The sequence below is a fragment of the Ornithodoros turicata genome, chromosome 1 (assembly GCF_037126465.1).
Source record: "Ornithodoros turicata isolate Travis chromosome 1, ASM3712646v1, whole genome shotgun sequence".
Lineage (NCBI taxonomy): Eukaryota > Metazoa > Arthropoda > Arachnida > Ixodida > Argasidae > Ornithodoros > Ornithodoros turicata.
In genome coordinates this window covers 56,361,347-56,386,739 of record NC_088201.1, presented here as the reverse complement: position 1 = coordinate 56,386,739, position 25,393 = coordinate 56,361,347, and the positions used below count along the sequence as shown (strand labels likewise).

The following is a 25,393-nucleotide window of genomic DNA, read 5'->3' as shown; positions in this document are numbered from 1 at the left end:
CGTTTCTAGACACACATATGCTCAATAAAATATCGTTCCTCTAACAATCTTGTAATACTCTTGAATACAACACAATGAACAAAGACACTGAAAGCAATGAACAGACTCTGAGAGGTCGCTCTCCACTTAATCTTTAAACACTCCAGAAAAGCAATACTAACTTTACAACAGTTTCTAAAAGTTTAGTTTATATATAATTTTATTCGGGGTTGCTAAACCTTTGCTGAACCTAAATCTGGTAAACTGTGGTGACCCCTGTAAGGCTTTCGCTTCAAAACACTCGAAACACAGTACAAAACAAACAGAAGACAAGAATATCTAACGTTGTAGTTTCGATATGTGTGTATAAGTTCTGTTTGGGGTACTAACTTGTTAGTTCATGAACGGGCGTCACAGGTTGTGTGAAAGCTAGTATAGTGTGCCTACGCGAACTTGGTCGCAAAAACCTGAAATATAGTGGATTCACAAGAGGCTTTCTTTCTTATTTTTTCATTTATTTATTTTTTTCCCCAGCAAAGGGCAAAAAACATCTTCGTAGGAGGGCATCACTGTCTTTTTCCACTCGAATTTATCATGTAGTTTAAAGCGATTTTTAAAATCCAATTCTACGAAATTTGTGCATCTCTCGAATGAATCACTTCGCATTGTGCATTTTAATAACCAAGATAACCACTTGGTTTTAAAGCAGCACAGAAGTCATTTTTAACACCCTGTTTTCTTTCTATAAAACTGTTAAGTAAGCCAGTAAAGTGCACCATGAGAAGTAATTCACCCCACAGAGTCATAATTATCGCAGAAATTGAATTTAAAGTACGCCGCAAAAAACGACCGTGCGCAACGGCGGTGAAGAGCAGTACCAGTCTGTGACCTTGCGCTGACGTTACACCGTCAGCGCTCGGTGATTGGTTCAGAGTATCGTCTGCTAGTCAGCTGTTCAGGGCTCTGAAGAAGCATTGCCCACAGGGAAACCCCCCGGAACAATGAAAACCTCCATGTCTACGGTCGCCCTTTCAGTTCTTAATCCCCTCTGAGGGAACAAGTTTACCGACTACAAAAGAAGAAAGCCCTCAAGCACAAAAAAAAAAGAAGGACAGGCGCTGACCTCGACTGTGCGCTCAGACGATATGACGTCATAGATCGTCCCTCTCCTCCTTGTTACACCCCCGGGGGGGGCGAGTCGAGAGTGAACGAGCGCGGCCGTGTTTGTGTACGTTTTTTTTTTTTTTTTTTTCTGGGAAAAAAACTGCAGGCATCAAAACCTTTCGTGCTGTTCGGCAAATTGACGCATATACTTTCATCAGATGTCTTATAAATATTTGGGATGGCCCTCTCTACTCCTTTAAAGAAGTGACTGAAGTGCTTTCTGTGCTTCTTTAAAGAGACAGAGAGACAGTCTGTGCAGTCTGTTGACTGATTCTAAGATTGGACTTGTACTCAACTGGAAGTTACGTGTGAAAGCCACATTTAAACTTTCATCCAGCAGAACATCGTAAATTTTGAGATAAACGAGAAAACCGAAAGATACACGAAAGAAATGATGTTCTGAAGCTGGAACAACATAGAAGGGACAAATACATGCAAAGCCTCAATTTGCCTAAGAAATTAACGATGAAAGATGAAAGTCACTGAAAAGGTTAGCCAGCTGTAGGACTCTAACCCACATCTTCTGGATTGCCGGTCCTGGGCTCTACCAATTGAGCTAAGCTAACACGCCTTCTCAGCGACTTCCAGGATGCGTCATCTGAAGGGACAAACCAGCCACTCTCTCTCACTCATCCTCCTTTCACTCTTAAATTTTTGCTCATTCATACACACATTCATACGACGGGATTGACGCAGGCGGCGATCCCGTCGTATGAATGTGTGTATGAGTGAGCAAAAATGTAAGAGTGAAAGGAGGATGAGTGAGAGAGAGAGGCTGGTTTGTCCCTTCAGATGACGCATCCTGGAAGTCGCTGAGAAGGCGTGTTAGCTTAGCTCAATTGGTAGAGCCCTGGACCGGCAATCCAGAAGATGTGGGTTCGAGTCCTACAGCTGGCTAACCTTTTCAGTGACTTTCATCTTTTAACGAAAGATACATTCATATCCGGTTTTGGTTTCAGGGGGTATCGGTGACGTAAGCATCAGCTAACCCACATTCACGGACATCACGAAGGTGTGCTGCCGAGATATAAGGTGATTCAGAACCGTTTGGAGGCATGAACGCGTAATCATCGAGTTCTGTCTCGATGGGTATCTTGTAGCATCTTCGATAAAACTGCACCGGGGTTGCCCTGGAACCAGCAGGGTGCGGAGTACTCCACACATGTGGCTTGGAAGAACAAAAACCGGAAGCTGCTCACAGTGACATCACGGCGCAGTGAAAGCGCTGGCTATGAAGTTCATTTAAATTAGTTGGCTGCGAATTTTGTTGAAACATTTTCTGCGGTGATTCTAAACATCACCGGAAAACATATGGCAACGTTCATTTGCTTTTATTTTCGCTCTTAAAAAACAAAAGAAAAACATTGTAACAATGTAGTTGAATGTTTCTCGGGCATATACGTGGCTGGCCCCACTGGTAGGCCCCAGGTTGCATCTCTTCAGCGTCCCTTGTACACGAATATAGTGTGCACCAGGTGGCAGACAGAAGCTACAAGGCCGAAAACCTGTAGAGAAAACCGTGTTCCATCACTCTAAGAAAAACAACAGTAAATAACAGTAAATGGAGTGTAACTATGACTTTTACACTCTTTCTATACTCTTTAGTGCCCATCTTTACCCAGATCACACCGCCTTACTCTTACGATACTCTCTTTACCCTGCTATGACGACTATGACGTCGCCATACCACGCTGGATACGCAGGTTCTCATCCGTTGACTACCTGTACTCTAAAATGGCGGCTTGTGAGTGATCGCCAAAGTATGTGCGTGTTAGTGAGCCACCCTTTGTCAGTCCAAGTCTCAACGTCTGTACGCCCGTCCATGTAACCCATCTCAGTGTGTATACGCCCAGGGCAACATCAGCCACAGGACCTGAATGTTAAAAGGACACTTTTCATGAGTAAAACAGTAACAAAGTAACATAAGTGAAGGACAGTAACATAATTTTACCCCGCATGCACGCAGAGTAATTTTTACTCACTTGCAGGGTTAAGTTACACTCCTGGGCGACAGTGTACCACGCTTTCGAAAACAGGAGTGAACATTACGCTAAAAAAGAGTGATTCATTTTCATTTATTCATACTACTGGCTTACAAGTAAGCCTAAGTAGGGTGGGATACATAACACTTTTAGTAGTACAAGGTAAACAAAAAGTAATAATATAAGACATTAATTCAGAACTGTCGCTATCAGTTTACAAAAATTCTCAACCGTAGGACTATTCATTATCGCCTGTGGTAGCTCATTCCATTCCAGGACATTCCGCGGGAAGAAGGAAAATTTAAAACAATCATTTTTCGCGCTGAAGGGTTTGAAGCATAAACTGCGTCACTGCCTAGTTTCTCGGCCAGAGAAAGGCTGCAGGTAAAGTGCGCTGTCGATTTTAAACTTGTTGTGAATCATTTGGTAAAGGAACCTGAACCGCTGCATTTTCCTGCGGGAACTAAGCAACTCAAGCTCTGCCCTATCGTAAAGCTTAGAGACTGAATCCAGCTTTCTGTATTTGTTAAAAATGAAGCGCAAGGCTTTCCTTTGCACTCCTTCTAATTTATCAATATTTGATGCTGTAAAAGGGTCCCAAATAATGCTCGCATACTCCAGAGCAGATAGTACATATGTCTTCTATGCCTTCAATTTTGTGGCGGTGGACGCTCGATGAAGATGACGACGCAAATAGTATAATTTACCCATTGCCTTTCTCACGATAGTATCAATATGCTGATTCCATCTCAAATCATTGCACAACGTAACTCCGAGATATCTACAGGAGTCAACACATGATAGAACACATCCATCTATACAATACTGAAAGGACAGTGGTACTCTTTTCCTCGTGACATGCATGTATGTACATTTTTGAAAATTGAGAGTCATTTGCCATGTTAAGCACCAATCATTAATCCTACGAAGACATTCATTTAGCTCTCAGGGACAAAGATTTTACGCTGCATAAGAGTTGGGTATGCTCTATTTTTTTCTTAGAGTGATGTAGACTATGGCAGTGTACCTTTAGTGAGCAACGAAAACATAGTGCTCTACAATGCAGAAACAAATGATAGAATACAAGTAGGGCAATGTGTAGATAGGAAGGGGGATACAACATTGCATTACAATACGTTGACTATGTCAGATAAGTGTAACTGACAACCCGGATGGCTATGAGCTAGTGACACGCTCTGTATAGTGAAGGGTACACAAGGTGCTTGTGCATGGTGGTGCGAAGACAGGAAGGGGTACATAAAGGCTATGTACAGAATCACCTATAACCTGTACCAGATCATCAATCACTGCGGAGTCAGTGGAGAAGTTCACAGCTACATACATCTCCCCAAGCGTCGCTAACTTGTTGGCAGCATCCAACCAGTCGAGATTTTCTCTCTTTTGTTTCTGTTTTGCTAATCTGTTTTATATTCCGTTTCTTCTTAAAGGAGTTGCGATACTTCTCCCCATGTTATGCCGGATAAATGTAACGGTCGGTTTTTTACGTAGATATGAACCAATCACAGTTTTACAGCAACTGGTGCAATGGACGCGTAAAATTTGGGCACCACAAATCCCGAAACTCATCGGGCTCTTACATCACCGCAAGCATCTCCGCCAACGAGGCGACCGCGGGAGGTGTCACGTGCCTACGATATCCAATTGGAATGGCCGATGCTCTCGCTCATCTGACATCATAACTCGACTCGGAAGGTTGTTCGAGGGTTCCAATCTCGCGAACTACACCACGCGTATAATCAAAGTTCTAGTCGTTCTAGGTCATGACGACGACGATGCGGCTGCTTAGTTATTTTCTATCTCCTTTGTGTGTATCTAGTATATGTCCCTATCGGTAGTGGAAGAACGTTGCGAAGCCATGAATGATCGTTGCAAACCACGCAACTTAAGAAATCGGCGCGTTCATGTCGAAACATTGATGCTTCGCTTACTACACCTGTGTGTGTTGTTGATCTACAACAAAACAGATGGTTCATTAGGTTGCAGATTAGTGGTACAAACGTTGTTTCATCGTTCTGCTTCTAACAGTTTTCTAACGCTTGTCTGTCTTATGGTTTTCATTATATTGGTAACATCTGTTTGCATATTCATTTATTCTGAAAAACACGTAAAATGTTGATGCATTTTTCTGCAACCTTTACTGTTTGCAACATCGTCGATTAGGGTAATCTTTCGACGAATTGTGTTCGTCGCTCCACGTGACGACTTTGCGAAACCATTGAGTGTGCGCTTACCCCTGCAGTTATCATTTGCGCACGACCATATCCGTAGTACCCATAGGTGTAGTAGTCGCTATGCCACGATATTGTGGTTAGCGCACCGATACCGCCAGCCAGATACAAGGGAAATCCTAGGGCATGGAACAGCAAGAACTGTAAGAGTAGAAAGAACGGTGTGGCAGCTTGTGACGGGCAATAAGGAACATCCAACATACGAATATCTGACACGGGCTCGCTCCGTACAATTATTCTTGATAACTCGATTTAACTGATAACTCGATCACAGCTGCTTTTTATTTACTAATTATCGTAGTAGTGTTCATTGACTGGGAAGCTCCCTGAAGTTAACCAAGATAATAACATGTTGTATACTTACATCTCAAAAGAGTAGTAAGAAAAGAATTTGTCTTATCGCACCCGAGGTGCCGCTCTTAGGTTGAACACGCCTGTAATATTACTATTTTTAGGTTGAACACGCCAATAATATTACGATGTATATTTGTACAGGGTGTCCCACGTAACGGTCGCAAAGCTTTGAAAAAAAAAAACGAAGCTATCCTTGTGGACGAAACGAACTGTATGTGCGAATTAGCTAATTAATGAAAATTAATTGACCCACTTTTTAATTCGTCACTTGAGAGCCAAAGTGTCAATGGGTCGTATAGTAAGCTGAGACATTTTCGAATAAGCTGTCTTCCACGCGGTACTCTTTACGTGTTTCTGTTTTCATGCCAATAAAGAAGGTCCGCGAAATTTAAAAGAATACCGCGTGACTGCCTCTAGAGTCACTAAATAGGGGTACAGAGTATGGCATTCCTTCTCCGCGCCGGAGCCGCCGTTCGGTGTCCGCGATTCGGCCTATCGTGTCACGTGGTTTCTCCTTCCAAGAACTCGCCGTCCATGTTGGGTCACCTCCATCCAAAACTGGTTTCCTGGGTTGCGAGCTGGCTCGACTGCGCGTTGTTCTCCACCGGAGAAGGGGAAGATTGCGTCCCATTGCTATAGGCGACGCAGCCGCGCCTGACTCAAGTTGGCGGGCTCGCTCGCTGGCGTGGCTCAGTGTCGCTACTCTGCTCCTTATTTGGTGACTCTAACTGCCTCTAGCGGGCGTCTAAAGTAACTGGATTGGGGGAGTACTGCCATCTTCTGATCTTTGCCGCCGCGACCTTTGAGCATTAATGACGGCCGTAGCATGCCAACCCTTGCTGCGGCCGCCATTCTTGCTCAAAGGTAGCAGCGGGAAAGATAAAGGATGGCGTACCTTTCCCAAGTCCAGTGACCTGCACCCTATCTCTACTGTCATTCGCTAGAGCAACGACATCCAACTTATCTCTACACAATCTTTGGCTATAGTCGTGACGACGCCCATTTCCGTGTGGCCAACAACGGCGAGCCGATCCTCCCAGTACCCCCCCCCCCCCTCTACATGCTCAGCCAGACAGTCCGACGAGTCCAGAGAGTCCGACGTAGTCTTCGCCCATCGCCGCCCGCGTTCCGCGCCGACAGCTAGCGTTCGCTACGCCACGCTTCATCATCCAACTGGGATCATAGTCTGATGCGATTCAGCGCAGCGCAACGAAAACACTACGGGATATTTTCACATTTCGTAGAGGGAAAGCAGTCATATCCTGCAACTGTACCCGTGTCTTGGAATCCGACTAAAGACAATCCGTGTCCCCATCGTTGGCATTGTTATATTTATATGTACTACTGTAATACGGTTGGTATCCCCGAACATGGACACTGAATTGAAGAGGAAAGTCACACGACTTCCCAACTGCTCTCCTTCTTTTGCTTGTCTCTATAGTCCATCCGTCGTGTATTATATAGGCACGGATGTTCTTTAACAGCTTCGATCAAAAGCTCAATGGGCGATGCCATGTTGGCAAATGCGAGTCCACCGGAGCCTACGCCGCTCCGCTGGCACAGCTCGCTGGCCACCGTCAGATGTACACCCTAAAAACAGAACTTCACCGCATAGCACGCTCTGCGCCAACCATTGCTACGAATGATATGGTTATCGGTTCTGATTCGAAGAGACAGGGAGGCGCAAGCCTTTTTGTGTCAATTATTATATATCCAAATTGGCACAAAAAGGAGTACGCCCTACTCTGCCTTTCGAATCAGAAGCGATAACCCTATCCTTTGTTGCAATGGTTCGTGCAGAGCGTGCAGTGCGGTGAAGTTCTGTTTTTAGAGTGTAGAGCATTACTTTACTCCCCCGACAGCGGCTCACGTATCGCGCGTTGCCGCCGCGCCGCGCTTCGCCGAGTGTCGTCGAACTACACTCTTAAAAATGAACTTCACCGCATAGCACGCTCCTAGCCAACCATAATCTCGAATGATATCGTTATCTTCCATGATTTGTTGAAAACGGTAGGCGTACGCCTTTTTTGTGGCACTTATACTGTTCATGATTGTCACAAAAAGGCGTACGCCTCCTGTTTCCAACAAATCAGAACAGATAACGATACCATTCGAGAGAATGGTTGGCTAGGAGTGTGCTATGCGGTGAAGTTCATTTCTAAGAGTGTCGCAAAGGCGTGTGGGCGACCCAAGAGCGACGTGCGCTACACTCTAAAAACAGAACTTCACTTCGCTTCTGATTCGAAGAGAGAGGGGGACGTACTCCTTTTTGTGACAATTTTCATATATCAAAATTGCCACAAAAAGACGTAGGCCCACCTCTCTCTTCGAATCAAAAGCGACAACCATATCATTCGTGGCAATGCACTCTTAAAAATGAGGGGGGGGGGGGGGGTGATGGCAGGATAGGCGCGCCGTTGTTGGCCACACAGAAGTGGGCGTCGTCACGACTATAGCCAAAAAAAGAAAAGGAAAACGCATAGCAAAACAAAACACAAAGGAAGGACGGACGGATGGAGGATAGAGGAGGTTGAAGGATGGGGATGCGGTGAGGTGCACGAGTTCATCGGGGAGAGTACAGTATTAGATGGGTCGATCAGCAAGGCCTGTCTTCAGCAGGAAGAGAATGAGGTTTCTTGCCTTGGCGGAACGTTCGGCAGAAGAACCAGCGGGGTAGAGGATGTCTGCTAGCGAGCCCGAGGTGGAGCGAGGGAGATGTGTTTCGCGCGCAGAATGGTATGCTCGGCAGTCTCGCAGGATATGTTCGATTGTTTCGGGTTGTTGACAGTGGCCACAGCAGGCGTCACCCCTAGAGCCTATCTTGAACAGCTGAGAATTGGTGAACGCGCACCCAGTGCGGAGCCTATGGAGCATGGTCTGGATGCTTCGAGGAAGATTTTTCGTGGGAAGAGGAGGGCGATTATGATGCATGATGTCCCGTATTCCAGGGTGACGCTGTTCAACAAGGAGCTGAACAGACATCTGCCTGTCGGCGTCGTCCGGAGTTGGCAAAACATTGCTGCAGCCCAGGTGTGCCGAGGACGCCAGCTGGTCCGCCCTTTCGTTGCCGCCGACACCGACGTGGGACGGTATCCATTGGAAGGCGATATCGCCTCCAGCTTGTTTATGTTGGGCGCACGATCTTCTGATGCTTCGCGCTAAGATGTTGTCACACATGGGGTTCATCACGTCCCATAGAGCGCTTCTCGAGTCTGTGAGTAGGACTGCTCTGGCAAACCCTCGTACCTGGACCGCAGCAGCAGCATGCAGGAGAGCCAGGAGCTCAGCAGTCGTGGAGGATATCGGGTAACGCGATGATCTCCCTTGCCAGGACACGTTCACTGACGGGATGTGGAAGGCACACGCGGCACTTTTGGTACGATCGTCAATAGAGCCATCAGTGAATACCAGAGTATGTGAGTGGTAGACGTCAGTTATGAGGTTCTCAGCCGCCGTTCTAGCGACCAGGGGGCTGCACTCCCTCTTTTTATGAAGGCCCGGAACGTCGAGCGTTACACCCGGTACAAACTCTCGCCATGGCACTGAAGGTAACCCAGCAGGATGTTGAGGCGATCGCTCACTGTGGGCCAGGGCGCTAGTAGCGTATACGCTGGCCAAGCGGCCGAGAGACGTGTGTGACCTTTTTACGAGGGCAGAAAAAAGAGAGTGCTTGCTTCTGGACGTGGCCAAGTTGTCTAAGTGGCGGAGCCCCCTAAGCTCGGAGTGGATACTGACAGGCTTTTCCTTGGCTTCCAGGTAGGTCTGGGTAATTCCAGAAAAGCTGGGTACTCCAAGCGCCGTTCTTATCCCTGCCCGATGGAGCCGCTCAAGAGCCTGCCATTGTGAAGGTCCCAGATCCACGTACGGCGACACGTACAGGATACGCGAGAGAATGAGGGCCTTGTGTAGCGTGAGCAGCGAACTTGAACTGCAGCCCCATGATTTGCCACTGATCCTTCGGAGTAAATTAAGAGTCTTCTTGCCTTTACACACCGTTTGGCTTACTAGCCTAGACCAGCGTAAAGAGCTGTCAATGGTGACACCAAGGTAACGACAAACCTCACATCTTGGGATGGGGGTGCTGTTGATGGAGAGATTAGGGAAACCCTTGCCCACGTACTTTCGGCGGGGAATGCAAACCAAGCATTGAGATTTTTCTGGAGATACGACAAGCCCCCTTTCAAGAAGAGCCGCACTGAGGCCGTTCAATGCAATTTCGGCGGTGTCACGAAGCTTCTCCTTGTTGTCTCCCACAACGCGGAGGCAGATATCGTCCGCGTAGATGGTAAGCTGAAGGGTATACGGAGATGGGCGAATCCTGCGGTGGACGCCGGCCATGATCAGGTTGAATAGAGTAGGAGAGAGAACACTGCCCTGTGGGACCCCACGTTCGAACTTTTTCTTTGAGCTCATGCGCCCATTGACGCACACATCGAACGTACGGGCAGAGAGAAAGTCCCAGAGGTATCTCAGCAGGCGGCCCTCGATACAAGCACCTTGTATCGCAGCCAAACATGCTGCGTGAGTGACAGAGTCGTAGGCCTGCTTTACATCAAGGAACAGAGCGAGGGCAAATGCATTTGACTCCCTTGCCTCTTTGAGCGATGTAGTCACTTCAGCGATGGCGTCAGATGCAGACCAACCCTTCCGAAAAGCTGTAATGTGTTCGGGGAAGTGATTGTCGCGCTCCAGGACCCAACACAGCACTCTTAAAAATGAACTTCACCGCATAGCACGCTCCTAGCCAACCATAATCTCGAATGATATTTTTATCTGCCATGATTTGTTGAAAACGGTAGGCGTACGCCTTTTTTGTGACAATTATGAACAGCATAAGTGTCACAAAAAGGCGTACGCCTCCCGTTTTGAACAAATCAGGGCAGATAACGATATCATTCGAGATTATGGTTGGCTAGGAGCGTGCTATGCGGTGAAGTTCATTTTTAAGAGTGTGGTTGACGCACAGCGTGCTATGCGGTGAAGTTCTGTTTTTAGAGTGTAGACGCGCGAGCAGGCAGTCACGTGGTGCTCTTTGAAATTCCGTGGGCTCTCTGGCAGGAAAAAAGGAAACCTGTAAAGGGTACCGCGCTGAGGACACCTTATTAATTCGTCAGCATTAGGAGTGTCAAAATAGAAAAAGCTGTATGCATGTGTGTGTGTGGTGTGCCTGTGTATGAGATGGTGAAGCCTCACCGAGGCAAAGGTATAAGTGGACATCTAATGGGGATATCAAAGGGTAAATGTAAATGGAGGTAAATGATATCAAATTGAAGTAGTTGAAGCTAAGTAAGGGTAAGAGTAATTAAAGGTAATTAGAGGTAATAAAAGCAAGAGTGTTTAGTTTAAAAGTAATGAATGTAATATATGTGATTAAGAGAATGATTAAATAAAATTAAAGATTACCAAAGGTAACCGCTGGTTACCTGAGGTAATGAAATGTAATTGAATGTAACTAACGTCAATTAAAGTGAAATTTGGAGTAATTAAAGCAAGAAAACGTAATTAAAGGTAATTAAATGAAATTCAACATTACCTCAGGTAACCTGTGGTTACCTTCAATAATGAAAGAGTAATTGAAAGTAATTGAGGCTAATTAAAGGTTAATTAAATGGACTCACATATAGTAATTGAAAGTATCGAACCGGAAGTCAAGTATAGGCCAGAGGTGGACAACTGGAAGTCAGGTTAGACCGGAAGTCGAGAACAGGAAGTCCAGTTGGACCGGAAGTGGATACCCGGAAGTCAAGTGTGGACGGGAAGTGGACAACCGGAAGTCGGGTTTAGATCCGAAGTAGACAACCGGAAGCCAAGTATTTCTCTCGCATTTACTGCTAAATCGCCACTGAGTTTTCGAAAATGTCTCAACTTGCTGTACAAACTGTTCATTGAAACTTTTGCTCTTAGGTCACTAATTAAAAAGACAGTTAATTAAGTTTAATTAATTAGCTAGTTAGTATAAACGAAAAAATACTGGCTATCAGCTTCGGCGACTCTTAACAACATGCACTTGGTTTCATCCACGAAGATCGCTTCGTTTTTATTTGTTTTTTAAAGCTTGGCGCATGTTACGTGGGACAACCTGTATATAGTATTACTATATTATATGAGACTATAAGTTTTTACGATTACTTACTTACGAACGCTACTTACTTACTTACAGTAACTCTCAACCGAATAGAAATATGTGGGCCTTAGATCGTTTGATACGGACGTCTACTCCATATAGCAACCTTTGAGTGACTGTCAGGACGACAGTCACAACGTCGTCACAACACAAAGTCGTCACAACGTCGAGCAACCTACCTATTTAGGTTTACATGCTATCCCTGAACCCTGTTATCTTTGTCATTTTCTTGAAGTCACGTGTAAATTTCACGCATTACCCTTTGTGTACCCGTTAAAATAAGTTATAAGCACAGAAATGAGCAAGACTGAAAGCTTACGCTGCACTTACAAAGAACGTTGTCGGCAGTACTGTACCCGTGAGGGAAAGCAATCCCGAAAGAAGAATGTAGAAGGATATGAGCCAATATGTAAACGAGATGAGCGCAACAAACTCTCTCATGTTAAATCCCCCGTAACCTTCTGCCATGGCGAAAGCCACGACGCCGCAGGCCTGAAAAAGTAAAGTTAATGAGAACCATGGGGGGGGGGGGGATACTATAACATAGTTCTTCTACATGACCACCGACAAATATCAACTGTTTCGGCCGCGAAATTGCAAGTTTGAGCTGCTGGAATAGTGACGATTGGTGGATTAATGAACTTACAAAAATAAAAACAATAATAAGAAGTAAAGAAAATGTCTGCCTACTGAAGAACGATGTTGGATACTACTAGTTGGATACTAGTTGGATACTGGTGAAGTCTCCCCAGGACTCGCGATATCAAATGAACATCATGTCGCCACTCGCCAGCAGCCATCTATGTGGTGACATAGCGAGCACTCAACCATCACAACAACCTAAGGGACATTTCAGTTGGTCCCATGCGTTTCTGGGAAAGTGCAGCGCTCAGGTTGTCCCTTATAGTCCACTGCTCTATTATAGCCCGAATTGTCTTTATCTGTGCGACCGAACTTTTCTCTTTCCGATTGACACGTTCCACACTTGTAATCATGGAACGATTCTGGTGACTGCTAACCGTACACTCATCCATCGCAGTGTTTTGTAAGTCACTGCCTGTACGGCTCCATAGAGGCGCTGCTGGCGATTTGTGCTGTTGGTGCAAATACCTTGACGTGAACTATGACGTAGTGCAGTGACATACATAGCTGGGCGAACTCACTCATGAGGGCCCTCATGAGTGCCCCTCACCCTCACCTCACGCCTTTGAGGTGAGGGTGAGTGAGGGCAAGCCCGCGATCAGGCCATCCGTGAGTGCACTCATGAGGTCTTACCCTCACGAAGTCTCCTGTGAGTGCGCTCATGAGGTTTTGCCCCTCATGAGACCGCCTGTGAGTGCACTCATGAGGTCTGAGGGGCGCCAGGTCTGTGTGAGTGAAGTCACTGCTGAGGCCTGAGGGGTGTGAGGTCCGTATGAGTGCATTCAGCAATCAGGTCAACTGACGCTTACGAGACGTGGGCAAATTATGTAGGCACTAGTGATATGGTTCGAGCGACCCAGCTACCGGCAGGGTTCACTTTAAAGGGCTGGTGTTCCCATTTTTAGCAATTTCGTCTACGTCGCGCTGGGAACACAGCCAAACGTCCTGAGCTGACGGATTAGTTGGTGATATGGTTCCAGTGACCCAACTACACGCAGTGTGCCCTTTAATGGGCTGGTGTGCCCGTTTTTAGCAATTTCGTCTACGTCGCGCTGGGAACACAGCAAAGCGTCCTGAACTGACGGATTAGTTGGTGATATGGTTCCAGTGACCCATCTACTGGCAGGGTGGACTTTAAAGGGCTGGTGTGCCCGTTTTTAGAAATTTGGTCTACGTCGCGCTGGGAACACAACAAAGCTTCCTGAGCTGACTGATTACTTCGTGATATGGTTCCAGCGACCCAACTACTGGCAGGGTGCACTTTAAAGGGCTGCAAATTAGCAATTTCATCTACCCCGCGCTGGGAACACCGCCAAGTGTCCTGGGCAAAGCTCAGGAGGCTTTGCTGGGTTCCCAGCGTGACGTAGACGAAATTGGTAAAAACGTGCACACCAGCCCTTTAAAGTGCACACAGGCGGTTGTTGGGTCGCTGGAACCATATCAGCAAGTAATCAGTCAGCTCAGGACGCTTTGCTGTGTTCCCAGCGCGACGTAGACGAAATTGCTAAACACGTGCACACCAGCCCTTTAAAGTGCACACAGCCGGTAGTTGGGTCGCTGGAACCATATCACCAAGTAATCAGTCAGCTCAGGACACTTTGCTGTGTTCCCAGCGCGACGTAGACGAAATTGCTAAACACGAGAATACCAGCCCTTTAAAGTGCACACAGCCGGTAGTTGGGTCGCTGAAACCATATCACCAAGTAATCAGTCAGCTCAGGTCGCTTTGCTGTGTTCCCAGCGCGACGTAGACGAAATTGCTAAACACGTGAACACCAGCCCTTTAAAGTGCACACAGCCGGTAGTTGAGTCGCTGGAACTATATCAGCAAGTAATCAGTCAGCTCAGGACGCTTTGCTGTGTTCCCAGCGCGACGTAGACAAAATTGCTAAACACGTGCACACCAGCCCTTTAAAGTGCACACAGCCGGTAGTTGAGTCGCTGGAACTATATCAGCAAGTAATCAGTCAGCTCAGGACGCTTTGCTGTGTTCCCAGCGCGACGTAGACAAAATTGCTAAACACGTGCACACCAGCCCTTTAAAGTGCACACAGCCGGTAGTTGAGTCGCTGGAACTATATCAGCAAGTAATCAGTCAGCTTGGGACGCTTTGCTGTGTTCCCAGCGCGACGTTGACGAAATTGCTAAACACGTGCACACCAGCCCTTTAAAGTGCACACAGCCGGTAGTTGGGTCGCTGGAACCATATCACCAAGTAATCAGTCAGCTCAGGACACTTTGCTGTGTTCCCAGCGCGACGTAGACGAAATTGCTAAACACGTGAACACCAGCCCTTTAAAGTGCACACAGCCGGTAGTTGAGTCGCTGGAACTATATCAGCAAGTAATCAGTCAGCTTGGGACGCTTTGCTGTGTTCCCAGCGCGACGTTGACGAAATTGCTAAACACGTGCACACCAGCCCTTTAAAGTGCACACAGCCGGTAGTTGGGTCGCTGGAACCATATCACCAAGTAATCAGTCAGCTCAGGACACTTTGCTGTGTTCCCAGCGCGACGTAGACGAAATTGCTAAACACGTGAACACCAGCCCTTTAAAGTGCACACAGCCGGTAGTTGAGTCGCTGGAACTATATCAGCAAGTAATCAGTCAGCTTGGGACGCTTTGCTGTGTTCCCAGCGCGACGTTGACGAAATTGCTAAACACGTGCACACCAGCCCTTTAAAGTGCACACAGCCGGTAGTTGGGTCGCTGAAACCATATCACCAAGTAATCAGTCAGCTCAGGTCGCTTTGCTGTGTTCCCAGCGCGACGTAGACGAAATTGCTAAACACGTGAACACCAGCCCTTTAAAGTGCACACAGCCGGTAGTTGAGTCGCTGGAACTATATCAGCAAGTAATCAGTCAGCTCAGGACGCTTTGCTGTGTTCCCAGCGCGACGTAGACAAAATTGCTAAACACGTGCACACCAGCCCTTTAAAGTGCACACAGCCGGTAGTTGAGTCGCTGGAACTATATCAGCAAGTAATCAGTCAGCTCAGGACGCTTTGCTGTGTTCCCAGCGCGACGTAGACAAAATTGCTAAACACGTGCACACCAGCCCTTTAAAGTGCACACAGCCGGTAGTTGAGTCGCTGGAACTATATCAGCAAGTAATCAGTCAGCTTGGGACGCTTTGCTGTGTTCCCAGCGCGACGTTGACGAAATTGCTAAACACGTGCACACCAGCCCTTTAAAGTGCACACAGCCGGTAGTTGAGTCGCTGGAACTATATCAGCAAGTAATCAGTCAGCTTGGGACGCTTTGCTGTGTTCCCAGCGCGACGTTGACGAAATTGCTAAACACGTGCACACCAGCCCTTTAAAGTGCACACAGCCGGTAGTTGAGTCGCTGGAACTATATCAGCAAGTAATCAGTCAGCTCAGGACGCTTTGCTGTGTTCCCAGCGCGACGTAGACAAAATTGCTAAACACGTGCACACCAGCCCTTTAAAGTGCACACAGCCGGTAGTTGAGTTGCTGGAACTATATCAGCAAGTAATCAGTCAGCTCAGGACGCTTTGCTGTGTTCCCAGCGCGACGTAGACAAAATTGCTAAACACGTGCACACCAGCCCTTTAAAGTGCACACAGCCGGTAGTTGAGTTGCTGGAACTATATCAGCAAGTAATCAGTCAGCTCAGGACGCTTTGCTGTGTTCCCAGCGCGACGTAGACGAAATTGCTAAACACGTGCACACCAGCCCTTTAAAGTGCACACAGCCGGTAGTTGGGTCGCTGAAACCATATCACCAAGTAATCAGTCAGCTCAGGTCGCTTTGCTGTGTTCCCAGCGCGACGTAGACGAAATTGCTAAACACGTGCACACCAGCCCTTTAAAGTGCACACAGCCGGTAGTTGGGTCGCTGAAACCATATCACCAAGTAATCAGTCAGCTCAGGACACTTTGCTGTGTTCCCAGCGCGACGTAGACGAAATTGCTAAACACGAGAACACCAGCCCTTTAAAGTGCACACAGCCGGTAGTTGAGTCGCTGGAACTTTATCAGCAAGTAATCAGTCAGCTCAGGACGCTTTGCTGTGTTCCCAGCGCGACGTAGACAAAATTGCTAAACACGTGCACACCAGCCCTTTAAAGTGCACACAGCCGGTAGTTGAGTCGCTGGAACTATATCAGCAAGTAATCAGTCAGCTCAGGACGCTTTGCTGTGTTCCCAGCGCGACGTAGACAAAATTGCTAAACACGTGCACACCAGCCCTTTAAAGTGCACACAGCCGGTAGTTGAGTCGCTGGAACTATATCAGCAAGTAATCAGTCAGCTTGGGACGCTTTGCTGTGTTCCCAGCGCGACGTTGACGAAATTGCTAAACACGTGCACACCAGCCCTTTAAAGTGCACACAGCCGGTAGTTGGGTCGCTGGAACCATATCACCAAGTAATCAGTCAGCTCAGGACACTTTGCTGTGTTCCCAGCGCGACGTAGACGAAATTGCTAAACACGAGAATACCAGCCCTTTAAAGTGCACACAGCCGGTAGTTGGGTCGCTGAAACCATATCACCAAGTAATCAGTCAGCTCAGGTCGCTTTGCTGTGTTCCCAGCGCGACGTAGACGAAATTGCTAAACACGTGAACACCAGCCCTTTAAAGTGCACACAGCCGGTAGTTGAGTCGCTGGAACTATATCAGCAAGTAATCAGTCAGCTCAGGACGCTTTGCTGTGTTCCCAGCGCGACGTAGACAAAATTGCTAAACACGTGCACACCAGCCCTTTAAAGTGCACACAGCCGGTAGTTGAGTCGCTGGAACTATATCAGCAAGTAATCAGTCAGCTCAGGACGCTTTGCTGTGTTCCCAGCGCGACGTAGACAAAATTGCTAAACACGTGCACACCAGCCCTTTAAAGTGCACACAGCCGGTAGTTGAGTCGCTGGAACTATATCAGCAAGTAATCAGTCAGCTTGGGACGCTTTGCTGTGTTCCCAGCGCGACGTTGACGAAATTGCTAAACACGTGCACACCAGCCCTTTAAAGTGCACACAGCCGGTAGTTGAGTCGCTGGAACTATATCAGCAAGTAATCAGTCAGCTTGGGACGCTTTGCTGTGTTCCCAGCGCGACGTTGACGAAATTGCTAAACACGTGCACACCAGCCCTTTAAAGTGCACACAGCCGGTAGTTGAGTCGCTGGAACTATATCAGCAAGTAATCAGTCAGCTTGGGACGCTTTGCTGTGTTCCCAGCGCGACGTTGACGAAATTGCTAAACACGTGCACACCAGCCCTTTAAAGTGCACACAGCCGGTAGTTGAGTCGCTGGAACTATATCAGCAAGTAATCAGTCAGCTTGGGACGCTTTGCTGTGTTCCCAGCGCGACGTTGACGAAATTGCTAAACACGTGCACACCAGCCCTTTAAACTGCACACAGCCGGTAGTTGAGTCGCTGGAACTATATCAGCAAGTAATCAGTCAGCTCAGGACGCTTTGCTGTGTTCCCAGCGCGACGTAGACAAAATTGCTAAACACGTGCACACCAGCCCTTTAAAGTGCACACAGCCGGTAGTTGAGTTGCTGGAACTATATCAGCAAGTAATCAGTCAGCTCAGGACGCTTTGCTGTGTTCCCAGCGCGACGTAGACAAAATTGCTAAACACGTGCACACCAGCCCTTTAAAGTGCACACAGCCGGTAGTTGAGTTGCTGGAACTATATCAGCAAGTAATCAGTCAGCTCAGGACGCTTTGCTGTGTTCCCAGCGCGACGTAGACGAAATTGCTAAACACGTGCACACCAGCCCTTTAAAGTGCACACAGCCGGTAGTTGGGTCGCTGAAACCATATCACCAAGTAATCAGTCAGCTCAGGACACTTTGCTGTGTTCCCAGCGCGACGTAGACGAAATTGCTAAACACGAGAACACCAGCCCTTTAAAGTGCACACAGCCGGTAGTTGGGTCGCTGAAACCATATCACCAAGTAATCAGTCAGCTCAGGTCGCTTTGCTGTGTTCCCAGCGCGACGTAGACGAAATTGCTAAACACGTGAACACCAGCCCTTTAAAGTGCACACAGCCGGTAGTTGAGTCGCTGGAACTATATCAGCAAGTAATCAGTCAGCTCAGGACGCTTTGCTGTGTTCCCAGCGCGACGTAGACAAAATTGCTAAACACGTGCACACCAGCCCTTTAAAGTGCACACAGCCGGTAGTTGAGTCGCTGGAACTATATCAGCAAGTAATCAGTCAGCTTGGGACGCTTTGCTGTGTTCCCAGCGCGACGTAGACGAAATTGCTAAACACGTGCACACCAGCCCTTTAAAGCAGGGTGTCGAACCGAACCCGAACCCGAACCGAAAACCGTGCCCGAACCGTTATTTTTGCCGGAACCGAACCCGAACCGAAATTTTCATGACACTGTTGAACCCGAACCGGAGCAGAACCGTAAAAAATAATAGCGGTAACCGGTTCGCAACAAAACGGTTCGGACATAAAAGAAGTCAGCATAAGAGTTCCTCTCTATACCCGAACGAAGACACATTGGTATCATCATCACGCGCCTATATCATAAATTTCAGAAATGTGCACCTAGCAGTCAGACGACGACGTATAGTAAGTATACTTTCAGCGTCTTTTTAACATGTTGAAGCGCAGTTGTCCCTGTGAGTGCCGCGGCTAGCGCCCCACGCACGCGTTGGGGCGTCTTCTCTTCAGAGACCAGGTGCCACGCGGACGAATGAAACACGAATGGAGTAGGCCAGTTATATAGCTCTACAGGACGAATATGTGATCAAATAAGCGCCCAAGATTTCCCTTTACACGTGAGCAGCACAAATTAAACAAGTCAGAAACATGAGAAGTGGAGAAGGAGCGTAAGCAGAACGGTGCCTGTTTGATTGGTCGTGCTTTGAAAAGTAAATGTGGTTCTGCTTATTGGTAGCGCAGTTGTGTCGTCGTGACACATTGCCGTTGTGTTGTGGATTAACAAGTACACTGCTGTGAGCTCGGACAGAGTAAGGCTTGCAGGCTTATTTTCGACATGCTTCAGTACGGTTTCAGATCGATTCACGCTGCGAAAGCAGTGTGCCGGCAAGTACTGTCGTCTATGTTACGCTGTCCATCTTATTAGGCTTCCTTTAAGTGTATCTTGCTGGCACTGTGCGTGTGAAAAAAGATATTTTGGGAACAGAAAGTAGCAGGACTACACCGCTTCAACGGCGTGAACTCTAGTTGCAATAAGTGTTCATCCATTTCTCATTTCTCTCACTAAAGGGCTACCTCACCGCTAGAGACGTCAATGCAGACAACAGCAGTAAGCTATTAGCCACGTATTTCCTGATAAAAGCAGTTTTATGGAACATATATAACGGAAGCGTTGAACCGGTTCGCGAACCGGTTCGGGGCTGCGAACCGGTTTGCGAACCGGTTCGATTTCTGGCCTGGCCGAACCGGAACTGAACCGGAACGAAATCAAAACAACGCGAACCCGAACCCGAACCGAACCCGTATTTTTTGCGGTTCGACACCCTGCTTTAAAGTGCACACAACCGGTAGTTGGGTCGCTGAAACCATATCACCAAGTAATCAGTCAGCTCAGGACGCTTTGCTGTGTTCCCAGCGCGACGTAGACAAAATTGCTAAACACGTGCACACCAACCCTTTAAAGTGCACACAGCCGGTAGTTGGGTCGCTGGAACCATATCACCAAGTAATCAGTCAGCTTGGGACGCTTTGCTGTGTTCCCAGCGCGACGTAGACGAAATTCTAAATACGTGCACACCTGCCCTTTAAAGTGCACACAGCCGGTATATAGTTGGGTCGCTGGAACAAGATCACCTAGTAATCAGTCAGCTCAGGACGCTTTGCTGTGTTCCCAGCGCGACGTAGACAAAATTGCTAAACACGTGCACACCAGCCCTTTAAAGTGCACACAGCCGGTAGTTGGGTCGCTGGAACCATATCACCAAGTAATCAGTCAGCTGGGACGCTTTGCTGTGTTCCCAGCGCGACGTAGACGAAATTCTAAATACGTACACACCAGCCCTTTAAAGTGCACACAGCCGGTAGTTGGGTCGCTGGAACCATATCACCAAGTAATCAGTCAGCTCAGGACGCTTTGCTGTGCTCCCAGCGCGACGTAGACGAAATTGCTAAATACGTACACACCAGCCCTTTAAAGTGCACACAGCCGGTAGTTGGGTCGCTGGAACCATATCATCAATGCCTTCATAATTTGCGCGCGTCTGGTATGCGTCATTTGACCTCATTTCTGAATGCCCTCATACTGACCTCATACCCCTCAGGCCTTACCAGTGACTTCACTCACACAGACCTGGCGCCCCTCAGACCTCATGAGTGCACTCACAGGAGGTCTCATGAGGGGCACAACCTCATGGGTGCACTCACGGGCAGAGTTGTGCAAATGCCCTCACGATCTTGGCCCTCACCTCAATTTTCGTCACAGATGTTTTTCCTCACGTCACCTCACCTCATTTTTTGGGGGGACTTCGTTCCTCACCTCAACCTCCTTTTAAAATTATTTTCCTCACCTCACCTCACCTCAATTTGTTTCTGAAAAATGTTCCTCAACTCACCTCACCTCAACATTTTCCAGAACACTTTTTCCTCATCTCACCTCACCTCATTTTTTTCTGAAAATTTTTCCTCACCTCACCTCAACCTTCTTTCTGATGAATGATGTTCTTGTTCATATTCATTACTTGTTATAATGTTTGCCTCGTCGAGCTCACCTTAACCTGTTTCTGTGAAACGTTTTCACTTCACAATTGCTCTTTCAATTAGGAGTGACGTCGCTCATAGCCACAGTTGCTTCGCGGCGCTAACACGGAATCAAAAAAGTATTAGGAGCGGGTAGGTGTATACGTTGTAGTTGTTTTTTTACTGCTTCGTTGGTTGATTCCTGACAACAAGTTACAAGTACCCACAACTAAGATTCATTGCCTTGCTTGGTTCGTCCTTCTTGCAACAAGTATCCACTACATGTACGAACAGTAAAAATTGGACGTAGGGTACATGGGTAGAGAAGTTGCACAAACCGAGCAATTTTGAGTTGTTTTTCATACTGGCAAGGCAGGAATGGCTTTTATCGAGTATCTCTCAAGCGAGAATGATAATGGAGCTGCGGAAGTCGTTTTCGGGATGGTATGCAGCTATACTTCTAATTACTTGTACATTTTGCATTTTTGTCTGTTATATGACTTTATATTATCGATCAATATTATTTAAATAGCAGCCGTATTCATTTGTAGCCGGAATTCGGGGACCTTTTCTTCAAGACCCTTGTTTTGAAGCAATCAAGTAGACGTGCTGTACGGATTACTAGTGACTTATGTGTTGACTTATTAATTAAATTACTTTATGTAGACACAGACCTCTTGTGCTCACCTCACCTCAATGTGCGTGAGGTGAGGGTGATGTGAGGGTGAGGGCACCCTCACCCTCATTTGCCCTCGTGAGGATGCCCACACCTCTGCTCACGGAAGACCTTATGAGGGTAAGACCCCCATGGGTGAGGGCGAGTGAGGGCATGTGCCCGTGAGGGCCGTGAGGGTGAGGGCGAGTGAGGGCATGTGCCCGTGAGGGCCGTGAGGCTGAGGCCGAGTGAGGTTTCACCAAAATGCCCACCTATGGTGACATGTCAATGACGCAGATCAGTGAAGTGCTGAACATGTGTCAGAAGGGGGATGTGTTGCTCCACTGGGTGCACGCTGGATGTTCAGGCGAAAGGACTCTAGCATGTCAACGTAAGCACGCTCCGAGAACATGTATCACCGGCCTTGATCGGTTGTCGTTGTTGTTCCACGGATAATATTGATGTTTTCTTCTGCTCCGTGTGGCTCTTTTATTCTGAGCTCTAGAGCTCCGGACTCAAGAGCGAGGGCAAAACGCGAAATATTCGGTGAATATATAGAGAAAGGCGAAAGTTAACAGTTGCAGGGGAGTGCATGGGGGTGACAACGGCACCCACTTCGCCTACACACGAGACATCTCAATGCGTGAGGTTGACGTTGGCAGTAACATCGTAGAAGCTAATTGCTCCTCTTACTGAAAAAAATAACACAAAACCAGTCGACCAGAAAGACCAAGTCGTGTACTTCCTCAGATCTGTTTGCGAACGTCATACTGTCAACGCCACTGTGACCGCACATACTTTTCCTGAGGGATGCACGTTTGGGCATTTGTAACACGTATCACAATTGGTGACCGGTCCATTCAAGATGATATTTCATTGTATTTACGCCACAGTGGCATTGACTCAGCACTCCGGATGAAGACAACCTCGTTGAAACGTTTAGTTCATTTCATAACGATGTGCTTTCGTTTGACACACATGTGGAATTTCACATCTTACCCACAATGCATCAAGCATATGAGGTGGCAAGAGAGCACAGACGCACAACGAAGTAACTTCAACTACACACTACTTCAACGTATACCAACAGGGGCCAAATTCATACTTTGAATACCTTGTGCTCCAGGCCGCGAAGCAGTGAACGTCTTCGCAGTACCCGCACGAGGTTGCACGCTTATTAGCGAGTTTTAGGAGAACGTAGAGGTTTCACGAAAACATCATAAGCCAATCGCCTGATTCCATTGGAGTGGCTGACATGACGTTGCTGATATCTGATTGACTGACAGCGATACGGAGTCTCTTCTCTAATGGCGAACTCGGGTGGTCATTTCGTGGCAACCTTTTTTGCCAGATCCCGAGCAGTGGTGTTCGCTTGGTCAAAGCGCAGCAATCTCGCATGTTCGCGTGACGCTTTCCGAGCGCCAGGAAAATGCCGGCTAGCACTTTTTTCGCCCGGCCTCCATACAACCGGGCAGCGGGTTGCCCCACTATATATCCGTTGTCGTCACATCCGCACTGCGAGGGTGGCGAGGATCCGCATTAGCCCGCTCGTCGAAGTTCACGTGGGTTAGCACTTAGCAGACGATGAAACCGTCGAAACCGGGAGACGAGCAACCGCGATGCCCCTAGCGTGGTCGAAGCGGCTATAACCGCTAGATTTCCGGCACTCATGTTCGGGTGGCAACCGTTACGGGACTCAGCGCAGGCAAAAGGCTAGCAATTTCCGAGCGCTCCGCCTTTTTGCCACATTTTGACCGAGCGAATTCGTCATACCAGTCTAGCGAAATACGCAGTCCGTGCCTGTGCTTTCAGCGATGCAAGGAAACAGCACACAGGATAGCGCACAGCCAATCCTCTGCTTACGTAAAACGGCAACGGTAAATCCGTTTTCTTTTCTTTTTTCCTTTCTTTTTTCGTTACAGTCTGCGCCGCGAACTGGAGATACGATATTCCGACTTCAAAATGAAATGCAGATATACCGCTTTACCCATGGAACCATGTCGTTGGATTTATTTGATTCAGCTTCCGGTCATGTTGTAATACCGGAGGAGTTAAATTAATTAATTCCCCCCATTTCTACTGAACTACTCAAACTGTATGATCTGCAAATATTGCCACGCTTTCCTCTTCCCTCTGAATTTTGTCCCCTTAGGCAGTGCACCCAGAAGAAAGGGCTTCATATGAACTAATAAAGAGGCACAAGCCAGCTCATACCCTTACAGACTTGATGTTATTTCTACATCGTCCTATATTATACGAACTGGCTGTAAATTGTGAAAGTGGTCATCTCACCATTTCAGCAAATGTAAGCATCCCTCCTACGCTCCGTAGGAATGCTGTGTTCACTGCAACAGTAAGAGTCGACGGCATTGTGATCGCTCTGTCAAAAAGTCCGCTTTGTACACACTCTCAGTGGTCGTCGCTGAGCGTTGCCCTGTGATGCAAATGCGCAGACAGATCGTTACGATCAAGGTACAGGTAGTGCAATATGCCTACGCCTCCGTGATTTCTGCAGGAATGCAAACGGTATCAGATCTCCTGATGGATGACTTGTCCGCGGCAGATGCATGAAGGTACAAAATGCGTTGCTCTATAAGTTGAAGATCAATGAAGCGCCACTAAAGAAGCTTTAGATAATGATAATTCGTGGCTTTACGACGCGAGACATCTGGGTAACGACCAGCGGCATGCTCGAGTGGGTAAAAGCACCTGGTGGTACACTCTAAAAACAGAACTTCACCGCAATGCACGCTGTGCGCCAACCATTCAACCAACAAATCAGAGGCGTACCCAAGGACATCCCAAGTCCAGCTAATGTTGTGAAATCAATTGCTGAAGCAGTAAAAGTGAAGCTTGAAGATCATGACATCGAAGTATGTCATCGCGTCCCAACAAAACAGTCTACTCAGGAAAATATAATTGTCCGCATGATTTCTCGTGCTAAAAGGGATGAACTTTTCCAAATGTCAAGGAAAGTGAAACTGACTTGTTCATCTTTGGGACTGCCTGGTGGTGATGTGAAGATATTCATTAATGAGCACTTGTCACCTGCTAACAAGCAAGTATTAGGCGCGGCGGTAGCACATAAGAAAGAAGTGAACTGGAAACACCTTTGGACCCGCAAAGGGAAAATCTACGCGAGAAAATCTGACGATTCTCCAGTTCTGCATATTAAGACCAGAGAAGACATCGCTCTTATGACTTAGGGTGTTCGTGACGATGTGAAGCCTCGGAATTTGTTCTCCATCTTCCTTGCAAGACCTTGACGAGAATTATTTACGGTCTGCTTTTTCTTATTTTCATTTAAATGTCCGAAGTTTAAATAAACATTATGATGATCTATCCATATTACTCACTTCACTAACAAACAGGATAACAATCTTCGGTCTATCCGAAACATGGTTAAAAAAGGATAATGAGCAGTACTTTCAGTTTAGTGGTTATCACCTGGAATGCTCTAATCGTGTGTTGGGGCTCCACGGCGGCGTTGCGCTACTTATTGATGACTCCTTGACTTATCATTTGAGAGATGACATAAACCTAGGCTGTGATTTATGTGAAACTTTGTTCATCGAAGTTCC

General features: G+C 47.3%; 1 protein-coding gene across 1 annotated transcript; it reads right to left on the bottom strand.

Annotated features, from left to right (window-relative positions):
• Positions 1-2,457: 2,457 nt before the first annotated feature.
• On the bottom strand, positions 2,458-24,270 carry LOC135378274 (uncharacterized). The gene is made up of 4 exons (XM_064611258.1): positions 24,105-24,270; positions 12,183-12,344; positions 5,378-5,515; positions 2,458-2,648 (listed from the first exon to the last, which is right to left on the bottom strand). The coding sequence occupies exons 1-4, from the start codon at positions 24,180-24,182 to the stop codon at positions 2,583-2,585; spliced, it is 444 nt and encodes a 147-aa protein (XP_064467328.1). The 5' UTR covers positions 24,183-24,270; the 3' UTR covers positions 2,458-2,582.
• Between the last annotated feature and the right edge of the window lie 1,123 nt (positions 24,271-25,393).

What these genes read in the sequence shown, in the direction of transcription:
- LOC135378274 (XM_064611258.1), bottom strand. Translation starts at nt 24,182, where the DNA reads ATGCCGTCGACTCTTACTGTTGCAGTGAACACAGCATTCCTACGGAGC. An exon ending in TGCTTACATTTGCTGAAATG is followed by an intron (nt 12,345 to 24,104) that starts GTGAGATGACCA and finishes TTACTTTTTCAG; the next exon opens with GCCTGCGGCGTCGTGGCTTT. An exon ending in TACTGCCGACAACGTTCTTT is followed by an intron (nt 5,516 to 12,182) that starts GTAAGTGCAGCG and finishes CTACTCTTACAG; the next exon opens with TTCTTGCTGTTCCATGCCCT.